Source organism: Syngnathus acus, chromosome 10, assembly GCF_901709675.1.
Source record: "Syngnathus acus chromosome 10, fSynAcu1.2, whole genome shotgun sequence".
In the NCBI taxonomy this organism is placed as follows: domain Eukaryota; kingdom Metazoa; phylum Chordata; class Actinopteri; order Syngnathiformes; family Syngnathidae; genus Syngnathus; species Syngnathus acus.
This window is the reverse complement of record NC_051095.1, coordinates 13,484,174-13,507,402: the sequence shown is the minus strand read 5'-3', so window position 1 is coordinate 13,507,402 and position 23,229 is coordinate 13,484,174. Positions and strand designations below refer to the sequence as shown.

Genomic DNA, 23,229 nt, shown 5'->3' with positions numbered 1-23,229 from the left:
TTTTCACGTTCTGCAGGCGCTAAAACTTTTCACGCAGGTGCACTTAACGAGGGAATCACACGGACACTCCATTAGGTACACCGCCATTTTCAAGTGTAGCTAATAACAGGCCACTTTATTAGGGAAATAGCATGGTCAAAGGTCACAGGTGTCAAGCTCTCGTCCTCGGGGCCGCGTTCCAATATGTTTTCCAAGTTACCCTCGTTAAACACACCTGCGTGAAAAGATTTTGGTCATTTTCACGTTCTGCAGGAGCTAAAACTTTTCACGCAGGTGCACTTAACGAGGGAATCACACGGACACTCCATTAGGTACACCGCCATTTTCAAGTGTACCTAATAGGCTACTTTATTAGGGAAATATCATGGTCAAAGGTCACAGGTGTCAAGCTCTAGTCCTCGGGGCCGTATTCCAATATGTTTTCCAAGTTACCCTCGTTAAACACACCTGCGTGAAAAGATTTTGGTCATTTTCACGTTCTGCAGGAGCTAAAACTTTTCACGCAGGTGCACTTAACGAGGGAATCACACGGACACTCCATTAGGTACACCGCCATTTTCAAATGTACCTAATAACAGGCGACTTTATTAGGGAAATATCATGGTCAAAGGTCACAGGTGTCAAGCTCTAGTCCTCGGGGCCGTATTCCAATATGTTTTCCAAGTTACCCTCGTTAAACACACCTGCGTGAAAAGATTTTGGTCATTTTCACGTTCTGCAGGAGCTAAAACTTTTCACGCAGGTGCACTTAACGAGGGAATCACACGGACACTCCATTAGGTACACCGCCATTTTCAAATGTACCTAATAACAGGCCACTTTATTAGGGAAATATCATGGTCAAAGTGACTGTCAAGCTCTAGTCCTTGGGGCCGCATTCCAACATGTTTTCCAAGATCCCCTCGTTAATTGCACCTGCGTGAAAAGTTTTAGCTCCTGCAGAACGTGAAAATGACCAAAATCTTTTCACGCAGGTGTGTTTAACGAGGGTAACTTGGAAAACATATTGGAACGCGGCCCCTCGAGGACTGGAGGTCGACACCCTGGTTTAAGTGAATAGTGCCACACCCGCCCTCACCCCCACTTTCTGATTGGCTGTTTGATCTGTGACGTCACTTGGAGACTCCATTAGGTACACCACCATTTTCAAGTGTTTTGAGTGAACCGATTCTAAAGATTCAGTTCACTCGAGAACTGGAATGCACATCATTAGTACAAAACAGTGCAGACGACGGTTGGTTGTCAGGTCGAAATAGCCGACTGGTTAGTGACATGGGCTCTTTCTCAGTAAAAACGTGGTTCGATCCCAGGTGTGAAAATATACCTAAATGTGCTTTTGTTGTGCAATTAACCCTTTATTTATTTATTCTTTTTTTTTTACCTCGTGTAGTCCATGAGGTGTACCTACACATATTGTCATATACAGCAGTTAACCAAATGTCTGATTTTTATGTTTTAATTGGCGAAAGTAAAAACAAGAAATAAAACACCACACAAGTTTTAACATAAATGTTTATTAAAAAAATAATAATAATAAAAGTAAATTTCAAACCAGCAATCCAATGTGAAATTGCAGTAGACATATAAGATAACAATATTTAGGCGTATATATGCATACACGTTATTTAAAAACTACTCTGTTATAAAATCAAGATTACCCAAAGAGAAGAATATCTCCCCGTTGTTGCATAACGGCGCATCCCTTCATGCAATAAAGTTAGCCGTTAGCTTGGAGAAAACGCGCATAAAAGAAGTGGTGTTTCAGTGAGTGGTTCTTTCTTTCCTTGGCAAATCGTAACTCTACATTCTGGCTTACATAGTTCACGCCAGGAGGGAGACGCAACACGTTCACTGACTGATCCGTTGATGCACGGGAAGGAAGGCAGTTGACCCATTGACTCGTTCGCGAACGGGAAAGTCAGGATTCGGCGAGGTGGCACCAGCTTCAATGGGCATTACTGACACCTACTGGTTGAAGTCATATGAACTGAAAAAACAACGAATCACTTTAGGAAGTGATTCGTTCACTCTCGCTCACTGAAAAGATTCGTTCCTTTGAACGAATGGTTCACTCACGAGCCAACACTACTCTGTACCTAAGTGCCAGGTTCTAAGAGTGAGGGTTAGTTTTATTGTTTTTATTCTGCTATGCTTGAGTGGCTCACACTACTAGATACGGTTTCCTTGTGTTTCTATATAATTGACCAATTAAGATGATTGTGGGTCCGATGTAGGTAATGGATGAATACATCGTTGAGAAATGTAGAAGGATATATACGGTACACAAGTAAAATTGAACTTGAGCGCCATAGTAATTGCTCTCTGAATGACACTCCAGACTAAGTGTACACTTAAATGACACAAAAAGCCTGTGACAGTGACTCACGTATGCTGGCCCGTTTCCATGGCTAAACATCTAAAGAGGCGCCACGATACGTAGGCGTATTAGGACGACACTGATAAGCAGAAAACAAACAATCCACATTTCCTACAGCAAATACGCTGCTATATTTATTCCGAGAATTAAATTTTATTCTTATCATTATTATTAAACTATGTATTTTTTGCAACAGCATAGCAGCGTTACACGATAGAAGCTGATAAAATTCTAAAAGGTTGTATTTTGGTGGAAACTGAAATCATTTTCTTGAGCAGTTGGTGATATCACAAGAATAAAGAATGATTTTTAAGTGAAATTACAAATTCTTTCAAATACTTCATAAAAATTGTATTATTTACTTCATTAAAAAAAAATTGAAGTTAGTTTATTCATGAGAGTAGAATAGAGAATAAAGTTCAAGACTGACAACTGATGAGTGTCAAATTTCTGACAAAAAGTAAATGATTAGTTTTGTGGACCACAACATTGAGTCCATTGTTTTTCAAGAAAAAAAGCTATAGTAGTGTGAGAAAACTTGTCATATGATTGTCTAATGTCTATTTTAAAACATTGCATGAAAAATAAACAACCTTCTAAAGAAAGAACATTTCAAGGGGGAATTGTAAAAAGTTGCAATTTAAAGTTTAATATGATTTTTTCATATATATTTTACCAAAAAAGAAATTCTCAGAAAACTGTTTCTGAAAATTACAACTGTATTCTAACAAGAATTTTTAACGTCTTGTACAATACAAACTATTGTAAACATGTTATTGTAGTCACAAATTTATTGCCATGTTTTTTTTCCTTTCAAGTGGGGCCCTCATATTCCTTTATAGCATCATTCTAACATACAGCAAATACACATACATCACAGTGCTCAAAATAATGAGTGGATTTTTCTGTTGTTATTTCCCAAGCAAGAACGGCAGCACTGTTCAGCTACATTGAGCCTCCATTTTGTTTATGAGCTCCAATGTGTGATTTTAAGTTGCAAGAAACAAACTTTTGAGCCTTAACCATGATCCATTCCACCTAGCCAAAAAAGGTGAAAGGTTTTCTTACAGCAACTGTGAAAAGTTTTGTTTATTGATGTGCGCACCGAGCTAGAGGATAGATGAGGTTGCACGTCAAGAGGATGACGAGAATGTGGTCTTTTTTTAATCACACGTCTGTCATCTCATCTTCCATATCATGGCCCTCCGTTTCACCTTCGGCCTCTGCTTCTTCTTCTTCATCGTCCTCTTCCTCCTCTGACGTCACGTCCGGCTCGTCCATCTGGGAGATGCATTTGACACACGAGCAGACGAACATGTAGTTCTCCCTGAGGGCAAAACACAACTTGTTAACCACATACTGGTAGTCAATGATTGCAGATGCATACTGCTTTTGAAAAATACACGTTGAATAATTTGCCATTACCGGAAAAGCATAAATTTCAGACTGAACGTTTTGTCACCTCAAAGTACCTCCACACAGGTGACATAGCTTCTACCAAGATGGTATATGTCAGACAGGAATGGTGAAATAGAATCAGTGTGTACTGGTATCTGTGACTACTGTGTTGACCAGGTATGGGCAACTGAAATACTGAACGGGTCCTCGAAGTTCATCAGTGCTACTGGGGAGGCCACAGAAATCAACTCCAAATCTTAATGTTATTGAGGTAATATGTTTGTCCTGCATATGATTCCAAATCCACAAAAAATATTCAAACTACTCATGTTGTAGTACAGTGTTTTCCAACCTTTTTTCATTCATGGCACACCTTTTCATTGGGAAAAAATCTCGAGGCACACCGCCAACAAAAATCTGTTAAGTGTTACACCAGCTTCTATATTAAAATCAGTTATATTACAACGAAAGACGTAAAGTCCTATTCCTATATATGTATGAAGAGTCGAATAATTGAATAAAAATAAATACTAAATATTTTTTTAATTGTATTTCTTTTTTTTTAAATAAAAAAGAGTTTTTTAAAAACGTTTTAGACAGTGTAAGGAATAAACTATTGAAAGTGATTGTGATTAAAATCCCAAAGAATCAACATGACTTTGTTTACTGTTTTAGACTAGCGCTATAAATATTACGACAATAAGAACAATGTCACATCTAAAGACACTCCGAGTGGCTATCACAGTCGAGGTGTCTCGACTTGACTGTGTATTTTATGTTGGTGAAAAATTAACAATCCAGGTTCTCTGGTTGAACTGCAAGCTGATTTCCATCGGACCACAAACGCACCCCAACCGTCATAGTGTCTGTCACTGTTAGCAAAAGCACACAACAACACACACATAAACTGAATATGTGCCGATGCAATACAATCAGACCGACACAACATGAAATGTCAAGATTCTCCGATTCTCCACGCATGCACGATTAGCAAGTGGCTGACCAGGCCTTGCGCGAACTGAGCAGTGGTTTGGCGATCCTGTTTACAATGCGCTCCGTAATTAATATTGGACAATCCCACGGCACAGCTGAACATCTCTCACGGCACACCAGTGTGCCGCGGCACAGTGGTTGGGAAACACTGTTGTAGTATATGACAGTAAACAAGACTCTAAGATATGTCAGCCATCGAGTGGTGAATGGTGATATAACAACTTTAAACTAGTTATCACCTGCATATTCTCCGTCCGATACTTGCGAATGTGCATGTCTGCCGATTTCCAATGTTTGTTCATATTTTGGATTTTTCCTAGAGGGTTTTCCCCATTATTTCCCAAGTATTCATGGAAAACATACAGTGAATGTTCATAACCTTTTTTTTAAATGACGTACTTGGGTTTGTGGGGGGAAAAAAACTGCATGCGGCTCACAGGCCACCAGATGCCCATCGCTGGCGTGGCTCTAGAGCAGGGGTCACCAACTCCGGTCCTCAAGGGCGCCAATCCAGCCTGTTTTAGGTGCAGCCCTGCAACAACACACCTGATTCAAATGATCAGCTCATCAGCAAGCTCTATTAAGGCTGATAGTGATCCTGATTATTTGAATCAGGTGTGTTGCAGGGGGGATACATCTAAGACAGGCTGGATTGGCGCCCTTGAGGACCGGAGTTGGTGACCCCTGCTCTAGAGTCTAGACTCTAGAGCAGTGGTTCCCAAACTTTTGCAGGCTGGCGTCCCCTTTGGCTCCCCAGTGAATTCCTAGCGCCCCCCCCAAGGCACATATGGAAACAAACACCTCTTTCTTGATATTTGGTTTGCTGCAATTTGAAAAGAGAAAGGTTAAACACAAATGTGTATTTCACAAATAAAACCCAATTTAGTATTTAGTAAACCAATTTATTTTTTAGCAGTTTTAACTGTTTCAGCAACATAGAATCGTAAATAAACATTCCACCAGTAACCTTCATTGTCTCGCACGTAATATTAATGGGATGGATGTGCTTGGTGCAGGGACATAAGCTTCTCAACATCAGGCTGGAACTCACTAAGAAGAAGTCGTAGATCCCCGCGGTCAGTAATTTTCAGTCGGTTTCTTTGCTTGGAAAGAAGCAAGGTGACTGCACTGAAGCCCCGTTCTACTAAATATGATGTTGGGAAGGCAATGAAGTACATCTTGACCTTGTTCCACAGCACTTGATAGCAGTCAGAGATTTTTTTTTGTAACCAAAAATCTTGATATGACTTTTTGAACTTTGGCCTTAGCTCAATGTCATTTTGAATTGAAATCAGTTCTTCCTCTGCCACTCCAAACATGACCGGGACGAGTGTCTTGACCTGAATTAATTGATCGTCGATAAAAAAAAAAATTCTGTGCGGCTTGGCGGCCCGGTACCAAGTGACCCACGGACCGGTACCGGTCCGCGGCCCGGTGGTTGGGGACCACTGCCCTAACCAGCTCAACACAAAACAACACGGCGCGTTCTGGCGAGTCCCCAATTTCATGTTGACTTGAACTCAAGATGATGTTGACCGCCAGAATGCGGTTTTTATTATAAGATAAAATTCTGAACATTACAAGCTTGAAATTACAAACCTGAGCTTTTGCTTTTGTAGTCTATGCTGTCGGATCTGACTGGGCCAGAGCGGCGTGTTGTGTACAAATCGACTGCCGCCCCCCTACCGCCCCTTTCTTCCTCACCGCCCCCCCAGATCTTTCCACCGCCCCCAGGGGGGCGGTACCGCCCACTTTGGGAACCACTGCTCTAGAGTCTAGACCAGGAGTCGGCAACCTTTTTTACTCAAAGAGCCATTTGGGACCGCCCCCCAATGAAAAGAAAGCACCCGGAGCCACAACCCATTTTGACATCATTATATATATTATGCATGTATATATTATGCTATGTACAAAAAACTATTGCATTTATGAAAATGAAATCAACGAACTGCTGCAGAGAACACAGAATTTTATTCCTGCATGTAACAAAAAGCATTTTACACTTGGTTGATGCTTAATTTCAAATAAAATACCCGGTGTCTATTTGAGTCCTCATATTGAAGAAATAAAAATCCAAACTTACCCAACCCACTGAACAAAAAATGCAAACAGCCTGCAGTCACCTGTCCTCTTATTTACGAGATAAAAATCCAAACTTATCCAAATATTATCCACCAGCACTGAACGAACAATGCTAACCAAAAAAATGCGCAGTCTGCTTCTGTCCCATTGCGTGTACTGGAGTGTGCAGCCACTTGTCCTCCTGAATTTAAAAAAACGACTACTTCACTTAATATATAGTTATCACGCTGGTAGTGTGCTGGAAAAACGGCTGCCAGACATGAGGGACGCCATGAATTCGAATGTCGCACATCGGTGGATGTGACGCATATTTTGGGCGGTAAAAATATTAAAAACGTTTAATTTTAATGTTACAAGTTTACCATAATCTTCAAATTCAGAATTATATTTTAAAATGAACAAACTAAAATAAAATTTAATTTTTATAAAATACTCATTATTTTCCAAAGTCACAGGGAGCCACAACAGAAGGATGAAAGAGCCACATGTGGCTCCGGAGCCATGGGTTGCCGACCTATGGTCTAGACCAGGGGTCTCCAAACTACGGCCCGTGGGCCAACTGCGGCCCGCGGGCCAGTTTTTATTGGCCCGCAGCAAATTCTGAAAACATAATTGAATATGGCCCGCACAAGAAGCTTGAGCTCAACTCTGTTGCACTTCTCAGTTTCCACACTAGATGGAGCCCGCCACACAAAGCGTTTGACGTCCCATTAGCACCCCATCTTTGAATGATCCAATGTTGTCCTAAATGACTGATGATGATAAATAGAATGCACCTGTGTGTAATCAAGTCTCCGTATAAATGCACCTGCTCTTTGATAGTCTCAGGGTTCTGTTTAAAGCGCAGAGAGAACCATGAAGACAAAGGAACACACCAGGCAGGTCCGAGATACTGTTGTGGAGAAGTTTAAAGCCGGATTTGGATACAAAAAGATTTCCCAAGCTTTAAACATCTCAAGGAGCACTGTGCAAGCAATGATATTGAAATGGAAGGAGTATCGGACCACTGCAAATCTACCAAGACCCGGCCGTCCCTCCAAACTTTCATCTCAAACAAGGAGAAGACTGATCAGAGATGCAGCCAAGAGGCCCATGATCACTCTGGATGAACTGCAGATAACTACAGCTGAGGTGGGAGAGTCTGTCCATAGGACAACAATCAGTCGTGCACTGCACAAATCTGGCCTTTATGGAAGAGTGGCAAGAAGAAAGCCATTTCTCAAAGATATCCATAAAAAGTCTCGTTTAAAGTTTGCCACAAGCCACCTGGGAGACACACCAAACATGTGGAAGAAGGTGCTCTGGTCAGATGAAACCAAAATCGAACTTTTTGGCCACAATGCAAAACGATATGTTTGGCGTAACAGCAACACAGCTCATCACCCTGAACACACCATCCCCACTGTCAAACATGGTGGTGGCAGCATCATGGTTTGGGCCTGCTTTTCTTCAGCAGGGACAGGGAAGATGGCTAAAATTGATGGGAAGATGGATGGAGCCAAATACAGGACGATTCTGGAAGAAAACCTGTTGGAGTCTGCAAAAGACCTGAGACTGGGACGGAGATTTATCTTCCAACTGGACAATGATCCAAAACATAAAGCCAAATCTACAATGGAATGGTTCACAAATAGACGTATCCAGGTGTTAGAATGGCCAAGTCAAAGTCCAGACCTGAATCCAATCGAGAATCTGTGGAAAGAGCTGAAGACTCCTGTTCACAAACGCTCTTCATCCAACCTCACTGAGCTCGAGCTGTTTCGCAAGGAAGAATGGGCAAGAATTCCAGTCTCTCGATGTGCAAAACTGATAGAGACATACCCCAAGCGACTTGCAGCTGTAATTGCAGCAAAAGGTGGCGCTACAAAGTATTAGCGCAAGGGGGCCGAATAATATTGCACGCCCCACTTTTCAGCTTTTTATTTGTTAAAAAAGTTTAAATTATCCAATAAATTTTGTTCCACTTCACGATTGTGTCCCACTTGCTGTTGATTCTTGACAAAAAGTAAACTTTTATATCTTTATGTTTGAAGCCTGAAATGTCGCGAAATGTTGAAAGGCCCAGCGCCGCCTGTACTTCCTTCGGAAACTCAGGCGAGCGGGGGCTCCTCCGGCCGTCATGACTACTTTTTACCGCGGCACCATTGAGAGCGTCCTCTCCAGCTGTATTGCTGTCTGGGGTGGCAGCTGCACTGACCACAACTTGAAGGCCCTGCAGCGCATAGTGAAAACGGCTAGTAAGACTATTGGTGCTTCTCTCCCCTCCTTGAAGGACATTTACACCTCCCATCTCACCCGCAAGGCGACCAAGATTGTGAGTGATGTGAGTCACCCCGCTCACTCTTTGTTTGAACTTCTGCCCTCTGGGAGGCGGTACAGGAGCCTGCGCTCCGGCACCACCAGACTTTCCAACAGCTTCGTACTCCAGGCTGTTAGGATCCTGAACTCGCTCCCCCTTTCAGCGTAGCGTCCTGTTCTTGCTGTCTGCTGTATGCACACTGGCTCGGTTTTGCACCTCTTATTTAATGGGTTATTGGTCTGTTATTTATTCATCGCTCACTTTATTTTCTTTATTATTTATTATTTATTATTTATGGTTTGTGCCTTCTTGTTTTTGTTTTGTGTCGCCTACTTGTATGTCTCGTCACCGTGGGATGGAGGAAACGGAATTTCGGTTTCTTTGTGTGTCTTGACATATGAAGGGATTGACAATAAAGCTGACTTTGACTTTGACTTTGACTTTGAAAGGTTCAAGGGGGCCGAATACTTTCGCAAGGCACTGTACATGTGAACTGGAAATTACAATAATAACATAGTGATAGCCCAATTGAGCAAATTGGCTATTTCAGAAGTGTGCGTCAAACTGGGTGCACATTTGCCTTAATCAGTAGCCAGGAAGTAGCTCTCGGTTTAAGAAAGGTTGGTGACCCCTGCTGTGCGTGATTAAAAAAAAAAAAATAAAATACCTGCAAGCATCAAACCGTGTTTAAAGTGACACATTCAAACATAACTGTGAAACCCGACCGCGCGGCCCGGATGCCGACTGACTCCGTTGTTATTGTATTTCCGTTACTTTGAGGATTGTATTAACCCCTAATCATGCCTCCAAAGAAAGTAAGTGGGAGCAGTAAAGCCATCCTAAAACACAAAGACGCTCCTAAAGCAATGCGACAGTGAGCGCTCGGCGCGCTGCGGTTGCGCGATCGGACCAAATTAAGCTCCCTGCGCACTGAGGTCCACTTAAATTTCGGAAAGTACATAAGGACTTTAAAAATGTTTTCTAAATTTTAGCGACGGCTCTGTCACAATAATGCGACCAGCGTGGTGCAGTTGCGCGGTCGGTGACGCGCTATGGTTGCGCGTTCGGCGGTGCGCTGCAGTTGCGTGATCGGACAAATATGCCCAAATGAAAAAATGCTTAAAAAAGGTGGGTTTTTTTTTTTTGTCTTGAAACGGATTAAAAATGTTTCCATTATTTGTAATGGGAAAAATAGATTCGGAATTCGACAGATCCGCTTCTCGAACCGCCTTCTGGAACGGATCGTGGTCAAAAACCAAGGTTTGACTGTATTTTTGCTATTCTTGTTAAAATCACACTTACAGTGCCTCGCGAAAGTATTCGGCCCCCTTGAACCTTTCAACATTTCGCCACATTTCAGGCTTCAAACATAAAGATATAAAATTTTAATTTTGTGTCAAGAATCAACAAGTGGGACACAATCGTGAAGTGGAACGAAATTTATTGGATAATTTAAACTTTTTTAACAAATAAAAAACTGAAAAGTGGGGCGTGCAATATTATTCGGCCCCTTTACTTTCAGTGCAGCAAACTCACTCCAGAAGTTCAGTGAGGATCTTTGAATGATCCAATGTTGTCCTAAATGACTGATGATGATAAATAGAATGCACCTGTGTGCAATCAAGTCTCCGTATAAATGCACCTGCTCTTTGATAGTCTCAGGGTTCTGTTTAAAGCGCAGAGAGAACCATGAAGACAAAGGAACACACCAGGCAGGTCCGAGATACTGTTGTGGAGAAGTTTAAAGCCGGATTTGGATACAAAAAGATTTCCCAAGCTTTAAACATCTCAAGGAGCCCTGTGCAAGCAATGATATTGAAATGGAAGGAGTATCAGACCACTGCAAATCTACCAAAACCCGGCCGTCCCTCCAAACTTTCATCTCAAACAAGGAGAAGACTGATCAGAGATGCAGCCAAGAGGCCCATGATCACTCTGGATGAACTGCAGATAACTACAGCTGAGGTGGGAGAGTCTGTCCATAGGACAACAATCAGTCGTGCACTGCACAAATCTGGCCTTTATGGAAGAGTGGCAAGAAGAAAGCCATTTCTCAAAGATATCCATAAAAAGTCTCGTTTAAAGTTTGCCACAAGCCACCTGGGAGACACACCAAACATGTGGAAGAAGGTGCTCTGGTCAGATGAAACCAAAATCGAACTTTTTGGCCACAATGCAAAACGATATGTTTGGCGTAAAAGCAACACAGCTCATCACCCTGAACACACCATCCCCACTGTCAAACATGGTGGTGGCAGCATCATGGTTTGGGCCTGCTTTTCTTCAGCAGGGACAGGGAAGATGGCTAAAATTGATGGGAAGATGGATGGAGCCAAATACAGGACCATTCTGGAAGAAAACCTGTTGGAGTCTGCAAAAGACCTGAGACTGGGACGGAGATTTATCTTCCAACAGGACAATGATCCAAAACATAAAGCCAAATCTACAATGGAATGGTTCACAAATAGACGTATCCAGGTGTTAGAATGGCCAAGTCAAAGTCCAGACCTGAATCCAATCGAGAATCTGTGGAAAGAGCTGAAGACTGCTGTTCACAAACGCTCTCCATCCAACCTCACTGAGCTCAAGCTGTTTTGCAAGGAAGAATGGGCAAGAATTCCAGTCTCTCGATGTGCAAAACTGATAGAGACATGGCCCAAGCGACTTGCAGCTGTAATTGCAGCAAAAGGTGGCGCTACAAAGTATTAGCGCAAGGGGGCCGAATAATATTGCACGCCCCACTTTTCAGTTTTTTATTTGTTAAAAAAGTTTAAATTATCCAATAAATTTTGTTCCACTTCACGATTGTGTCCCACTTGTTGATTCTTGACAAAAAGTAAACTTTTATATCTTTATGTTTGAAGCCTGAAATGTCGCGAAATGTTGAAAGGTTCAAGGGGGCCGAATACGTTCGCAAGGCACTGTACATGTGAACTGGAAATTACAATAATAACATAGTGATAGCCCAATTGAGCAAATTGGCTATTTCAGAAGTGTGCGTCAAACTGGGTGCACCTTTGCCTTAATCAGTAGCCAGGAAGTAGCTCTCGGTTTAAGAAAGGTTGGTGACCCCTGCTGTGCGTGATTAAAAAAAAAAAAAAAAATACCTGCAAGCATCAAACCGTGTTTAAAGTGACACATTCAAACATAACTTGAATTGATTGACTGATTGATTTGACGGCTGCGTGTGGACCAAGGCGGAAGTAATCTGGGGAGAGGACGCTGGCGCTGATTGTTCGTCGCTTCTCCACCAGAATTAGTTTAGTTTTAGTGTTTTTATTTATCTATTTTTTTTAGCCATTATTAAAGTTTAGTTTTTAGCTTCTAGTTTTAGTGTGCAGTGCGCCTGGACCGCGGCGAACCGCGGCGAACCTCCACAGAGCTGGCTGCCTACTACGGCGCGCCCACCCCACCCCCCCCCCCCGCCAAGGCATCCTGGCTAGCCTAGCCAATGGCTAACACTCAAGTTCAGTGTTCTCCAACCGGCACTATGTTAACTTACTCCATCCCCCGCTTGCTGGAGCTGAGTAATCACACCATTCCAGGGTGTGTCTCAGTCATCAAACAACTCGGACTTCTCCGCAGACCACGTTATAGCCACAGAAGCACCCGTCGTAACTTTGTTTTCTCCCAACCCGTCCATAACACTGTACCATTCATCTACTCCTCCTCCGCCCGACACCCCGTCGCATGTACAACACGTCATCAGATACCTGGCGCACAGTACTCCAGGTGGCCTGGAAAACATGCACTTTCTCAAACCCCAACCCACCACTCCAACAGAATCCTCAGAGGTAGTGTCCAATAACTTTATGACCTTCTTTACCGCTAAGGTTGACAACATCCGCACCCAGCTCCTCTCCTCTTCTTGCCCCACCACTTCACCTCCTCCCCCCTTCCTTCCACCCGGGACAGTCCAGCCTCTCCGCTGCTTCTCCCCTATCTTGCAGTCGGAGGTAGAGGACATCATCAAAAAGATGAAACCCTCCACATGTGCCCTGGACCCTTTCCCCACAGCCCTCATTAAACAACAAACCTCAGCCATTAGTCCCCTAATAACCAATGTCATCAACCTCTCACTCCAGTCTGGCTCTGTACCCCCTGCATTGAAGACTGCCATTATTACCCCCCTGCTCAAAAAACCCTCACTTGACCCGGACAACCTTGCCAACTACAGACCAATATCTAACCTCCCGTTCCTCTCCAAAGTTCTGGAAAAAGTGGTAGCTGCCCAACTTCACACTCATCTCACCCGCAATAACATCGCTGAGAAATTTCAATCCGGGTTTCGCTCTGGCCACAGCACTGTAACAGCACTTGTTAGGGTCACCAACGACCTTCTCACGGCTGCCGATGCAGGCTCCCCGTCACTTCTCATCCTGTTGGATCTGTCCGCTGCATTTGACACTGTCCACCACAATATCCTCCTTAACCAACTTCACTCCACTGGATTCTCTGGCACTGCTCTAACCTGGCTTCAGTCCTACCTCTCGAACCGGACCGAGTACGTTTCCCTGGGGGGGAAAAAATCCGACACTCACACTGTCACCTCCGGTGTCCCCCAGGGATCTGTACTCGGTCCTACCCTCTTCACTCTCTACATACTACCCCTCGGCAATATAATCAGGAAGTTCGGCATCTCATATCATTGTTACGCGGACGACACCCAGCTATACCTCAAACTTGACCCCCCGCCCTCCATAACCCAGCCTTCTCCATCTCCCTCATCCATCCTCTCCCTGTGTCTGGAGGAGATAAAGGCGTGGATGAATCTCAGCTTCCTGCAAGTTAACAGTGACAAAACCCAAGCCATGTTAATTGGCACTCCCCATCAGATCCATACCTGCCCAATAACAAGCATCTTATTCGCCGGTCTCACTATTCCCCTCTCAGCCACTGTCACCAACCTGGGCGTGAGACTGGACCCTCAACTCAACCTTGAGTCACACATAAAACACATCTGCAAAACCTCCTTCTTCCACCTCAGAAATATTTCCAAACTCCGCCCCACACTTACCCTGACGGATGCTGAGAAACTTGTCCACGCCTTTGTCTCCTCAAGGCTAGACTATTGTAACGCACTCCTCATCGGGATCCCTAGCAAGAGCCTCCAGAGGCTTCAGTACATTCAAAACAGCGCTGCTAGGATCCTGATGAGGGTGCGGAAAAGCAATCACATCACACCCATCCTCCGTTCTCTGCACTGGCTCCCCATCAAATTCCGAATTGATTATAAGATCGCCCTCCTCACTCACCATTGTATCCTCGGACATGCTCCCCCATACCTCAAAGAACTCCTTGCCCCAAAACCTGCCACCCGAAGCCTCCGCTCATCCAATTCACACCTTCTCCACGTTCCGAAAACCAAGCTGCGCACCATGGGCGACCGGGCCTTCTGCCATACAGCCCCTACACTGTGGAACTCCCTCCCCGACCACCTAAGAGCACCCCAATCCACTGACTCTTTCAAAACCGGATTTAAAACTCACCTCTTTACCTTAGCATTTCCGTAATTTCTCTCATATCTTGGTTGTCGTCCAGTTGTTTTAAACTTGTCCTTGTTTTGTTTTCTTGTTTTTTATCTGCCATGTAGCACTTTGAGATTCCCCCGAATGTAAAGTGCGTTATAAATATAATTTATTATTATTATTATTATTATTATAACTGTGAAACCCGACCGCGCGGCCCGGATGCCGACTGACTCCGTTGTTATTGTATTTCCGTTACTTTGAGGATTGTATTAACCCCTAATCATGCCTCCAAAGAAAGTAAGTGGGAGCAGTAAAGCCATCCTAAAACACAAAGACGCTCCTAAAGCAATGCGAAAGTGAGCGCTCGGCGCGCTGCGGTTGCGCGATCGGACCAAATTAAGCTCCCTGCGCACTGAGGTCCACTTAAATTTCGGAAAGTACATAAGGACTTTAAAAATGTTTTCTAAATTTTAGCGACGGCTCTGTCACAATAATGCGACAAGCGCGGTGCAGTTGCGCGGTCGGCGACGCGCTACTGTTGCGCGTTCGGCGGTGCGCTGCAGTTGCGCGATCGGACAAAATTAAGCTCCCTGCGCACTGAGGTCCACTTAAATTTTAGAAAGTACATCAGGATTCTAAAAATATTTTCTAAATTTCAGCGACGGCTCTGTCACAATAATGCGACCAGCGCGGTGCAGTTGCGCAGTCGGTGACGCGCTATGGTTGCGCGTTCGGCGGTGCGCTGCAGTTGCGTGATCGGACAAATATGCCCAAATGAAAAAATGCTTAAAAAAGGTGGGTTTTTTTTTTTTGTCTTGAAACGGATTAAAAATGTTTCCATTATTTGTAATGGGAAAAATAGATTCGGAATTCGACAGATCCGCTTCTCGAACCGCCTTCTGGAACGGATCGTGGTCAAAAACCAAGGTTTGACTGTATTTTTGCTATTCTTGTTAAAATCACACTTACAGTGCCTCGCGAAAGTATTCGGCCCCCTTGAACCTTTCAACATTTCGCCACATTTCAGGCTTCAAACATAAAGATATAAAATTTTAATTTTTTGTCAAGAATCAACAAGTGGGACACAATCGTGAAGTGGAACGAAATTTATTGGATAATTTAAACGTTTTTAACAAATAAAAAACTGAAAAGTGGGGCGTGCAATATTATTCGGCCCCTTTACTTTCAGTGCAGCAAACTCACTCCAGAAGTTCAGTGAGGATCTTTGAATGATCCAATGTTGTCCTAAATGACTGATGATGATAAATAGAATGCACCTGTGTGCAATCAAGTCTCCGTATAAATGCACCTGCTCTTTGATAGTCTCAGGGTTCTGTTTAAAGCGCAGAGAGAACCATGAAGACAAAGGAACACACCAGGCAGGTCCGAGATACTGTTGTGGAGAAGTTTAAAGCCGGATTTGGATACAAAAAGATTTCCCAAGCTTTAAACATCTCAAGGAGCACTGTGCAAGCAATTATATTGAAATGGAAGGAGTATCAGACCACTGCAAATCTACCAAGACACGGCCGTCCCTCCAAACTTTCATCTCAAACAAGGAGAAGACTGATCAGAGATGCAGCCAAGAGGCCCATGATCACTCTGGATGAACTGCAGATAACTACAGCTGAGGTGGGAGAGTCTGTCCATAGGACAACAATCAGTCGTGCACTGCACAAATCTGGCCTTTATGGAAGAGTGGCAAGAAGAAAGCCATTTCTCAAAGATATCCATAAAAAGTCTCGTTTAAAGTTTGCCACAAGCCACCTGGGAGACACACCAAACATGTGGAAGAAGGTGCTCTGGTCAGATGAAACCAAAATCGAACTTTTTGGCCACAATGCAAAACGATATGTTTGGCGTAAAAGCAACACAGCTCATCACCCTGAACACACCATCCCCACTGTCAAACATGGTGGTGGCAGCATCATGGTTTGGGCCTGCTTTTCTTCAGCAGGGACAGGGAAGATGGCTAAAATTGATGGGAAGATGGATGGAGCCAAATACAGGACCATTCTGGAAGAAAACCTGTTGGAGTCTGCAAAAGACCTGAGACTGGGACGGAGATTTATCTTCCAACAGGACAATGATCCAAAACATAAAGCCAAATCTAAAATGGAATGGTTCACAAATAGACGTATCCAGGTGTTAGAATGGCCAAGTCAAAGTCCAGACCTGAATCCAATCGAGAATCTGTGGAAAGAGCTGAAGACTGCTGTTCACAAACGCTCTCCATCCAAACTCACTGAGCTCAAGCTGTTTTGCAAGGAAGAATGGGCAAGAATTCCAGTCTCTCGATGTGCAAAACTGATAGAGACATGGCCCAAGCGACTTGCAGCTGTAATTGCAGCAAAAGGTGGCGCTACAAAGTATTAGCGCAAGGGGGCCGAATAATATTGCACGCCCCACTTTTCAGTTTTTTATTTGTTAAAAAAGTTTAAATTATCCAATAAATTTTGTTCCACTTCACGATTGTGTCCCACTTGTTGTTGATTCTTGACAAAAAGTAAACTTTTATATCTTTATGTTTGAAGCCTGAAATGTCGCGAAATGTTGAAAGGTTCAAGGGGGCCGAGTACTTTCGCAAGGCACTGTACATGTGAACTGGAAATTACAATAATAACATAGTGATAGCCCAATTGAGCAAATTGGCTATTTCAGAAGTGTGCGTCAAACTGGGTGCACCTTTGCCTTAATCAGTAGCCAGGAAGTAGCTGGTGACCCCTGCTGTGCGTGATTAAAAAAAAAAAAACAATACCTGCAAGCATCAAACGGTGTTTAAAGTGACACATTCAAACATAACTGTGACTGCCCCATACCATGTTTTTCCTGTCCTAACATATATATTTAAAAAAAAAATATATATATATATATATTGTTTAATGACAAGATGTAGTAAATCACAAACTACAAATCCCAGAATTGATTGCAAACCCAGACTTACCAAACGATACGCTACGACCTTCAATTATTTTGTAGCATTGATTATAAGCGGCTCAAATGTGGTTTGTGAAGGATGTGAAGGTTCTACTATGCAGCGAGATTAAAAAAAAATACCTCATGTTTACCAATTACAGCATTTCCTTCATTTCCAAAAGTAATACTAACTTTTGCAGGTTTGCAGGTTTCCCAATCACACAAGCTGGATTGTAGTTTTCAGCTTCTCATACAGAGGCTAATTTAAAGCAGGGGAGAAGGAGGGAGCAATGTGGAGCAGCCCACCTCAGAATTTTGTGTCTGCTGTGACGGCTTCTGTCCCTTTGGCAGCAGTCCAAATAACTGATGCAAATCTCCTGGAGAGGACAAACAAGTAATTGAAAAACAAAGATTCCAAAGCGACAATTTTCATGTGTAGCTAATTGATTGGAAATGCATTAGTAACTTTTTAGAAAAAATTCGGAAAAAAAGTTACAATACTACAAAAAGAATGTTTAAATGAAAAAAGTAGCTTGGAATTTTAAGAATAATAATTGCAGTTTTAAGAAAACAAAAGTTGAAAAAGTTGTAGAATATAGTGGATTCATAATAAAGCATAAGATTTTTTTTGTCTTTTTCGTAAAAATGTACTATTAGAAGAAAGTAGAAACACAAAATGAAGGTCAGTAGTTTTTGGTAAAAAGATGCAATATTGCGAGAATAAGATCATATTTTCAAGAAAAGAAGTTGTAATATGGTTCATAACATTTTTAATATTGCATATACTTACAACACATCACCAAGGTTTCAAAAAGAAAACCAATTGTTAGAATTAAGTCTCTGAAAAATGTTCAAAAATATTTCTCCAAAAAGAGTCAGAACGTATCAAGAATGAAGAAAAAGAAAACTTAAATTCATACTTTGACTGGAATGTTAAAAATATATTAAATAGTAAAAAAAAAATATATTTTTAACTCATAATATGGTGAAAAAAAATCTGATTTTAAGTCAGAACAAATTGCAAGTGTGTGGTGTGAGGACTTTGCTACATGGCTTGGACCAGCGTTTGACAAAGTATCTGCCCTCTAGCACTGCGTGTATGACCCCTGACCCTTGACCCCCGCCCCATGCATCAGCTGACCTGGCCTGGATCGATGTCACCAAGGGCACTGAGGTGAAGCAGGAAGTTGTTGTCGGGGAAGGAAGCCTCAGCATCGGGCATGCAGCTGTGATTGCCTGAAGAGGAAGAAAAAAAACCAACAACTAATAACATTATTTGCTCTTGTGTTTGCTTTGAGAAACATGAAAGTCATGCTAGCTTACATGAGCTTTGCAGCAAAAAGAGTCCCGAGCCTTCATTGTTCAGAAAGTCTCCGGTTTCTACAGAGAAAGGAAGAGAAACAACAAGAGGTATCAATGTTTGACTCCAAGAAGACTAATGGAGGGATTTACACTGTGGTCCCAGGTTGCCAATTCGCCATTCAATGTATATCAGGGCTTTAAAATAACATCTCTCTCTCTCTTCTGTTATTGAAAATAAAATTCACAATTTTAATCGTACCCTGCCCCCCTCACTTAAAAAAACAAAGAAAATGACAATAACATGAGTTGGGTGGTTTTCTCAGCCTTCATATTTATTTTGTTTCCCTTGATACCAAACAAGCTGTGAAACAGTTTTTCTTTGGATCAACTTGGCTCACGACCAAAACGGAGCATCTTTAATTGTCCACAGTTTCTTTTTATGACCAGTGTTTTTTCATGAATTTATTTGTGTTGTTTGGTTCAACGTGAGTTGTGCATACTGAAATTGATGTATTCCGGTAATTTCAAGCTTGTATTGACGAGTATCTTTGATCTGTGCTTTGACACTGCACTCCCAATGGCAGATGTCCAATAACGTATACGAAGACATCTGATTCATTCGATGTGTGGTATTCTATTTACGCCGCTGTGACGCATTTCCCTCAGAATTGTGTCTGCAGTTAAATCCAGCCAAAGAGCTGAACTGTCACCTCGCTCAATATCTTTGTACAGCTGGTCGATAAAGGAGTCCAACTGCGCTCTCTTCTGGGTGGGAAGCTCAACTGCATCGCAGGCATGAACCCACTGACTCAGAGAGCTGACGGCACAAAGAGCACAAAAACATCATGTCAGGGGACAAGGCGATATGTGTAATGCAAGATGAATGAAGAAGAGCTGACCTTGTGCCGATGCCTTGTCCATTAGTTCCGATCAAAGCAAAAAGCGAACGGAAACCTTCGGGAACAAACCACTGAAACGCAAACAATAATGCAATTCAATCATGCATCTGTGGAGCTTTACGAAGAATGGTACACTCACCGGTCATATCATTAGGTACACACCTAATACAAAAGCTGCAGTAAAAGCTCTAGCAACAGTCTAGGAGTCTAGTCATGTCAAATGTTTATTATTTTTTATCTATTATTGATCAAGCTGGAAGTCTGGGGTGATTTTACTTGGGGGGACCATTCCATTCCAAAAACGGGCGGAACTCAGAACTCTGGTCATATTACAAGCAGAACATTTTATGTAAACAATATAAAACTGTCTCTCATCAAATTTGCAAACTGGACTTTGAGTCCCAATGTGATTTATGATCATTTGTGATGAGGTTTAAGTGTAAATATTTGCATTTACCCGACTTAGCTCATCATCGTACAGCGCCTCTTTGAAAAGACTCTGTAACACCGCCAGCTGACCCTGGAAACAAACAGCATCATTACATTACATTGGTCAGCTACTGGTTAGCTGCGAGATATAGGACATTTCTACAATTTATTTTTCCCAGCTGAGGAATATTTACCCTGAATTTCTCCCCCAGGAGCTTGTGGGCCAGCTCGTCTTCCTCATTGGCTGTGCGGCTGCAGAAGTACGAGAACAGCTTCTGCCAGTGTGCTTTGTCTTTGGCCTGGAATGCAAATTAACAACACATTTTGGTAGCAGCGATTCACAAAATAAGGGTCTCGATGAATGGTGGGTAGATTAATGGATAGACGGACGGGCAGACGGACGGACGGACGGATGGAGGGAGGGAGAATAATTTGATCATATAATACTAATATTAATATTACTACTACTGCTAATACAAATAATAGTAATACCAATGCATTAATTCAGAAATCACACCGTATAATGTGTGATAATTATTCATCACCTTTTCTGATGTTAAGTGGTTAATGATGCAATCCAAGTTAAAATGGATTTGTCATGTAAATAAAAAAATAGTACATTTGCTGTATTACGTATCATAAAGTTTAAATGTAATGCACTTAACTGTACATGTCACATAATTTTTTGTATTAATTATCTGTGAATAATTAATGGAAGTTCCTACAGGTCCTCATTGTCTCTTTCACAGGAACTAACTCATGTGCTGGTGTGTGCAATATCCAGCCGGTGTGAAAGCATACAGCAGGAAGCTGCAAAAAGTGTTGAGAACGTGAGATTACCGTTCATCTGATGTGTAGAAAGTAAGCATGTGTATTTTGTAGACCATACATGACTCTTGTGGTGATGTCATGCAATTATCTGACTGCGGGATGCCTTCAGTAGATTGTCTACAAAAGGCAGACACACGCGGTCTCTTCTTTCACACCTTTAATGTTGCCAGACCTCCCTGTGAAAGAGGCCTGGGATTTCATTGTGGAAGCATGCAAATACAACATTATAAAAAAATAAATCTCACTTGTTTAACAGTTGCGACCATTCTGGCCAGAAGCGTGATGCTGGAGGTCTCTGGAGGATAGTGCATGGTCCTGTGGAGAACACAGGAACATTTACAATAAAAATCCACAAGGAACTTTTTAGACTAAACTGGAATCATCCCAATCACCTCCAGGCGTCTTTCAGCTTGTTGACGGGGTGTTCTGGATCTTCATGAGACGGGCCGAGACACAGCGCTCGGTGGTACTGGTCCACCGCAGCTTGGCGACAATCAGCGCTGCAGTAAATCACCTGCGGGTGGAGGTGGGTCATATCTTATTATATATTCATTAAACGCATAGGAACATACGAGCTTTGAGACCTTTTCGCAGTGGAGTATTTTTGTGCTATTTGAGCAGACTTTTTCACAGGTAACCGCAACAAGTGATTTGAGGCAACAGCAATGGAAGAAAAACAGAAGTAGCAAACGACCGTAATAAAACAACAGCAATAAAGTTAATCCATAAACGATGGCTGGAATTAAATTAAGCATGGTGACTACTTTTCGGATATTTAGTGAAGAAAATGTTGGTCAAATTCCAAACTTGAAGTTCCTCGACAGTGACATCCTGTGCAAACCGACCTGACACTGAGGGCAGGCTTGGTGGAGTTGTGGTCGGACTGGGCAGAGTTCCGGATAAGGAAGCCTGAGGTCTGGATTGCCTGCCAGTCTCCGAGCGTTCTCCTCCGCCGTCTCCAGGGCTCGTAAACAGTAATCGCATGCTGTTAAAAACACAATTCAAACGTCAATCATGAGACATCAAGTTATTTAAACCCGCTCAAACTGAGTCTCACCTTTATATTTATACAAAGCATTCCACAGGAACTGGGCACAGACAAGCGGGCGCTCAATGAAAATGACCTCACCCTTCTTGATGCCCCTCTTTGCAAACAGACCTTTCCCCTTTAAGCATATGTTAGAAGCAACAGTTAAACTCAATGAAGCCAGAATTTAACAAATCCATCCATTTCCTATCATACACCAGTCACAGAGCCCATATAGACAATCAGTCACACTCACATTCACACCTATGGACAAATTAGTCTTTAATGATCTCACATACACCAAAACACGTATGGTATTGGAGTATTTCTAATATTAATATGGCGACTATAAGATTGACTCTTATTAAGTTTCAAAATAATGTCACATTATAAATATAATCTAATGGGAGTTTCTGATGCGTTTGCACTGATTGTCTGCTGGATGTCAATCAAAATTGCTTATGTTACAGCTGAAACGTGGAAAACCGTACAAGAATATGAATAGCGTTTACCTGCAATTTTTAGGCACGTAAAAACAAACTGCATGGATGTGGTACAGTTCGAAAGGCAAATATACATAACATATATGTGTAGCATGCGACTAAGGTTGAAAAGCGGTGAGTAAAGCCGATTTTTTTTTTTCCCCCTTCTTTTCTCATTCCAGCATAAAAATGACCAAAATTGTCAACAGACCAACCTTGACGTTGTCAATAAATCGCACTTCCACGGCGCCGGCAACTTTGCTGGGATCCATGCAGAAGGAAAACATGTCATCCAAGGGGGCCGCCATCTTGGAGACGAACTTTCACCTCGAGGATACTCGCTTGCACATGCGCATGCCACTACTCTGCTGCGAGTATGTGAGGCGCCCCCTAAAGACCACTATGTGAACTGTAGCGTATTAACAAAATAAGGAGACGTGTGCAATTTCTGCAGCGATTGCGTGTGAATGATGAAATGCCAAAATGTGAAGTGGAATGATGTGTGAGAACTAAATACAATGAATTTTAAAACGGAATAAAGTGCCTGATGCAGAGTACACTAACCTGACTTATTTGCAGGCAGGCAGCATGGGATTGATTCCCAATGTGTGCAAGTAAGATAAGGATAAGCGGTGTTGAGAATTGATGGCTGGATTTATTGAATATGAATAGAATAATACATAATTTATTAAATTACATGAAAACAAGTTGGACTGGAGACAT

At 42.4% G+C, this 23,229-nt stretch overlaps 1 protein-coding gene across 1 annotated transcript; it reads right to left on the bottom strand.

Annotated features, from left to right (window-relative positions):
• Positions 1 to 3,062: 3,062 nt before the first annotated feature.
• smyd5 (SMYD family member 5) lies at positions 3,063 to 22,914 on the bottom strand. The gene is made up of 13 exons (XM_037261676.1): positions 22,722 to 22,914; positions 22,055 to 22,163; positions 21,843 to 21,982; positions 21,390 to 21,511; positions 21,243 to 21,312; positions 20,361 to 20,465; positions 20,195 to 20,257; positions 19,738 to 19,808; positions 19,549 to 19,655; positions 18,860 to 18,916; positions 18,678 to 18,772; positions 17,843 to 17,913; positions 3,063 to 3,704 (listed from the first exon to the last, which is right to left on the bottom strand). The coding sequence occupies exons 1-13, from the start codon at positions 22,812 to 22,814 to the stop codon at positions 3,545 to 3,547; spliced, it is 1,263 nt and encodes a 420-aa protein (XP_037117571.1). The 5' UTR covers positions 22,815 to 22,914; the 3' UTR covers positions 3,063 to 3,544.
• Positions 22,915 to 23,229: the final 315 nt, after the last annotated feature.

What these genes read in the sequence shown, in the direction of transcription:
- smyd5 (XM_037261676.1), bottom strand. Translation starts at nt 22,814, where the DNA reads ATGGCGGCCCCCTTGGATGACATGTTTTCCTTCTGCATGGATCCCAGC. An exon ending in TGGTCGCAACTGTTAAACAA is followed by an intron (nt 20,466 to 21,242) that starts GTGAGATTTATT and finishes TTTGCATTCCAG; the next exon opens with GCCAAAGACAAAGCACACTG. An exon ending in AGCAGACACAAAATTCTGAG is followed by an intron (nt 3,705 to 17,842) that starts GTGGGCTGCTCC and finishes TTTTGCCCTCAG; the next exon opens with GGAGAACTACATGTTCGTCT.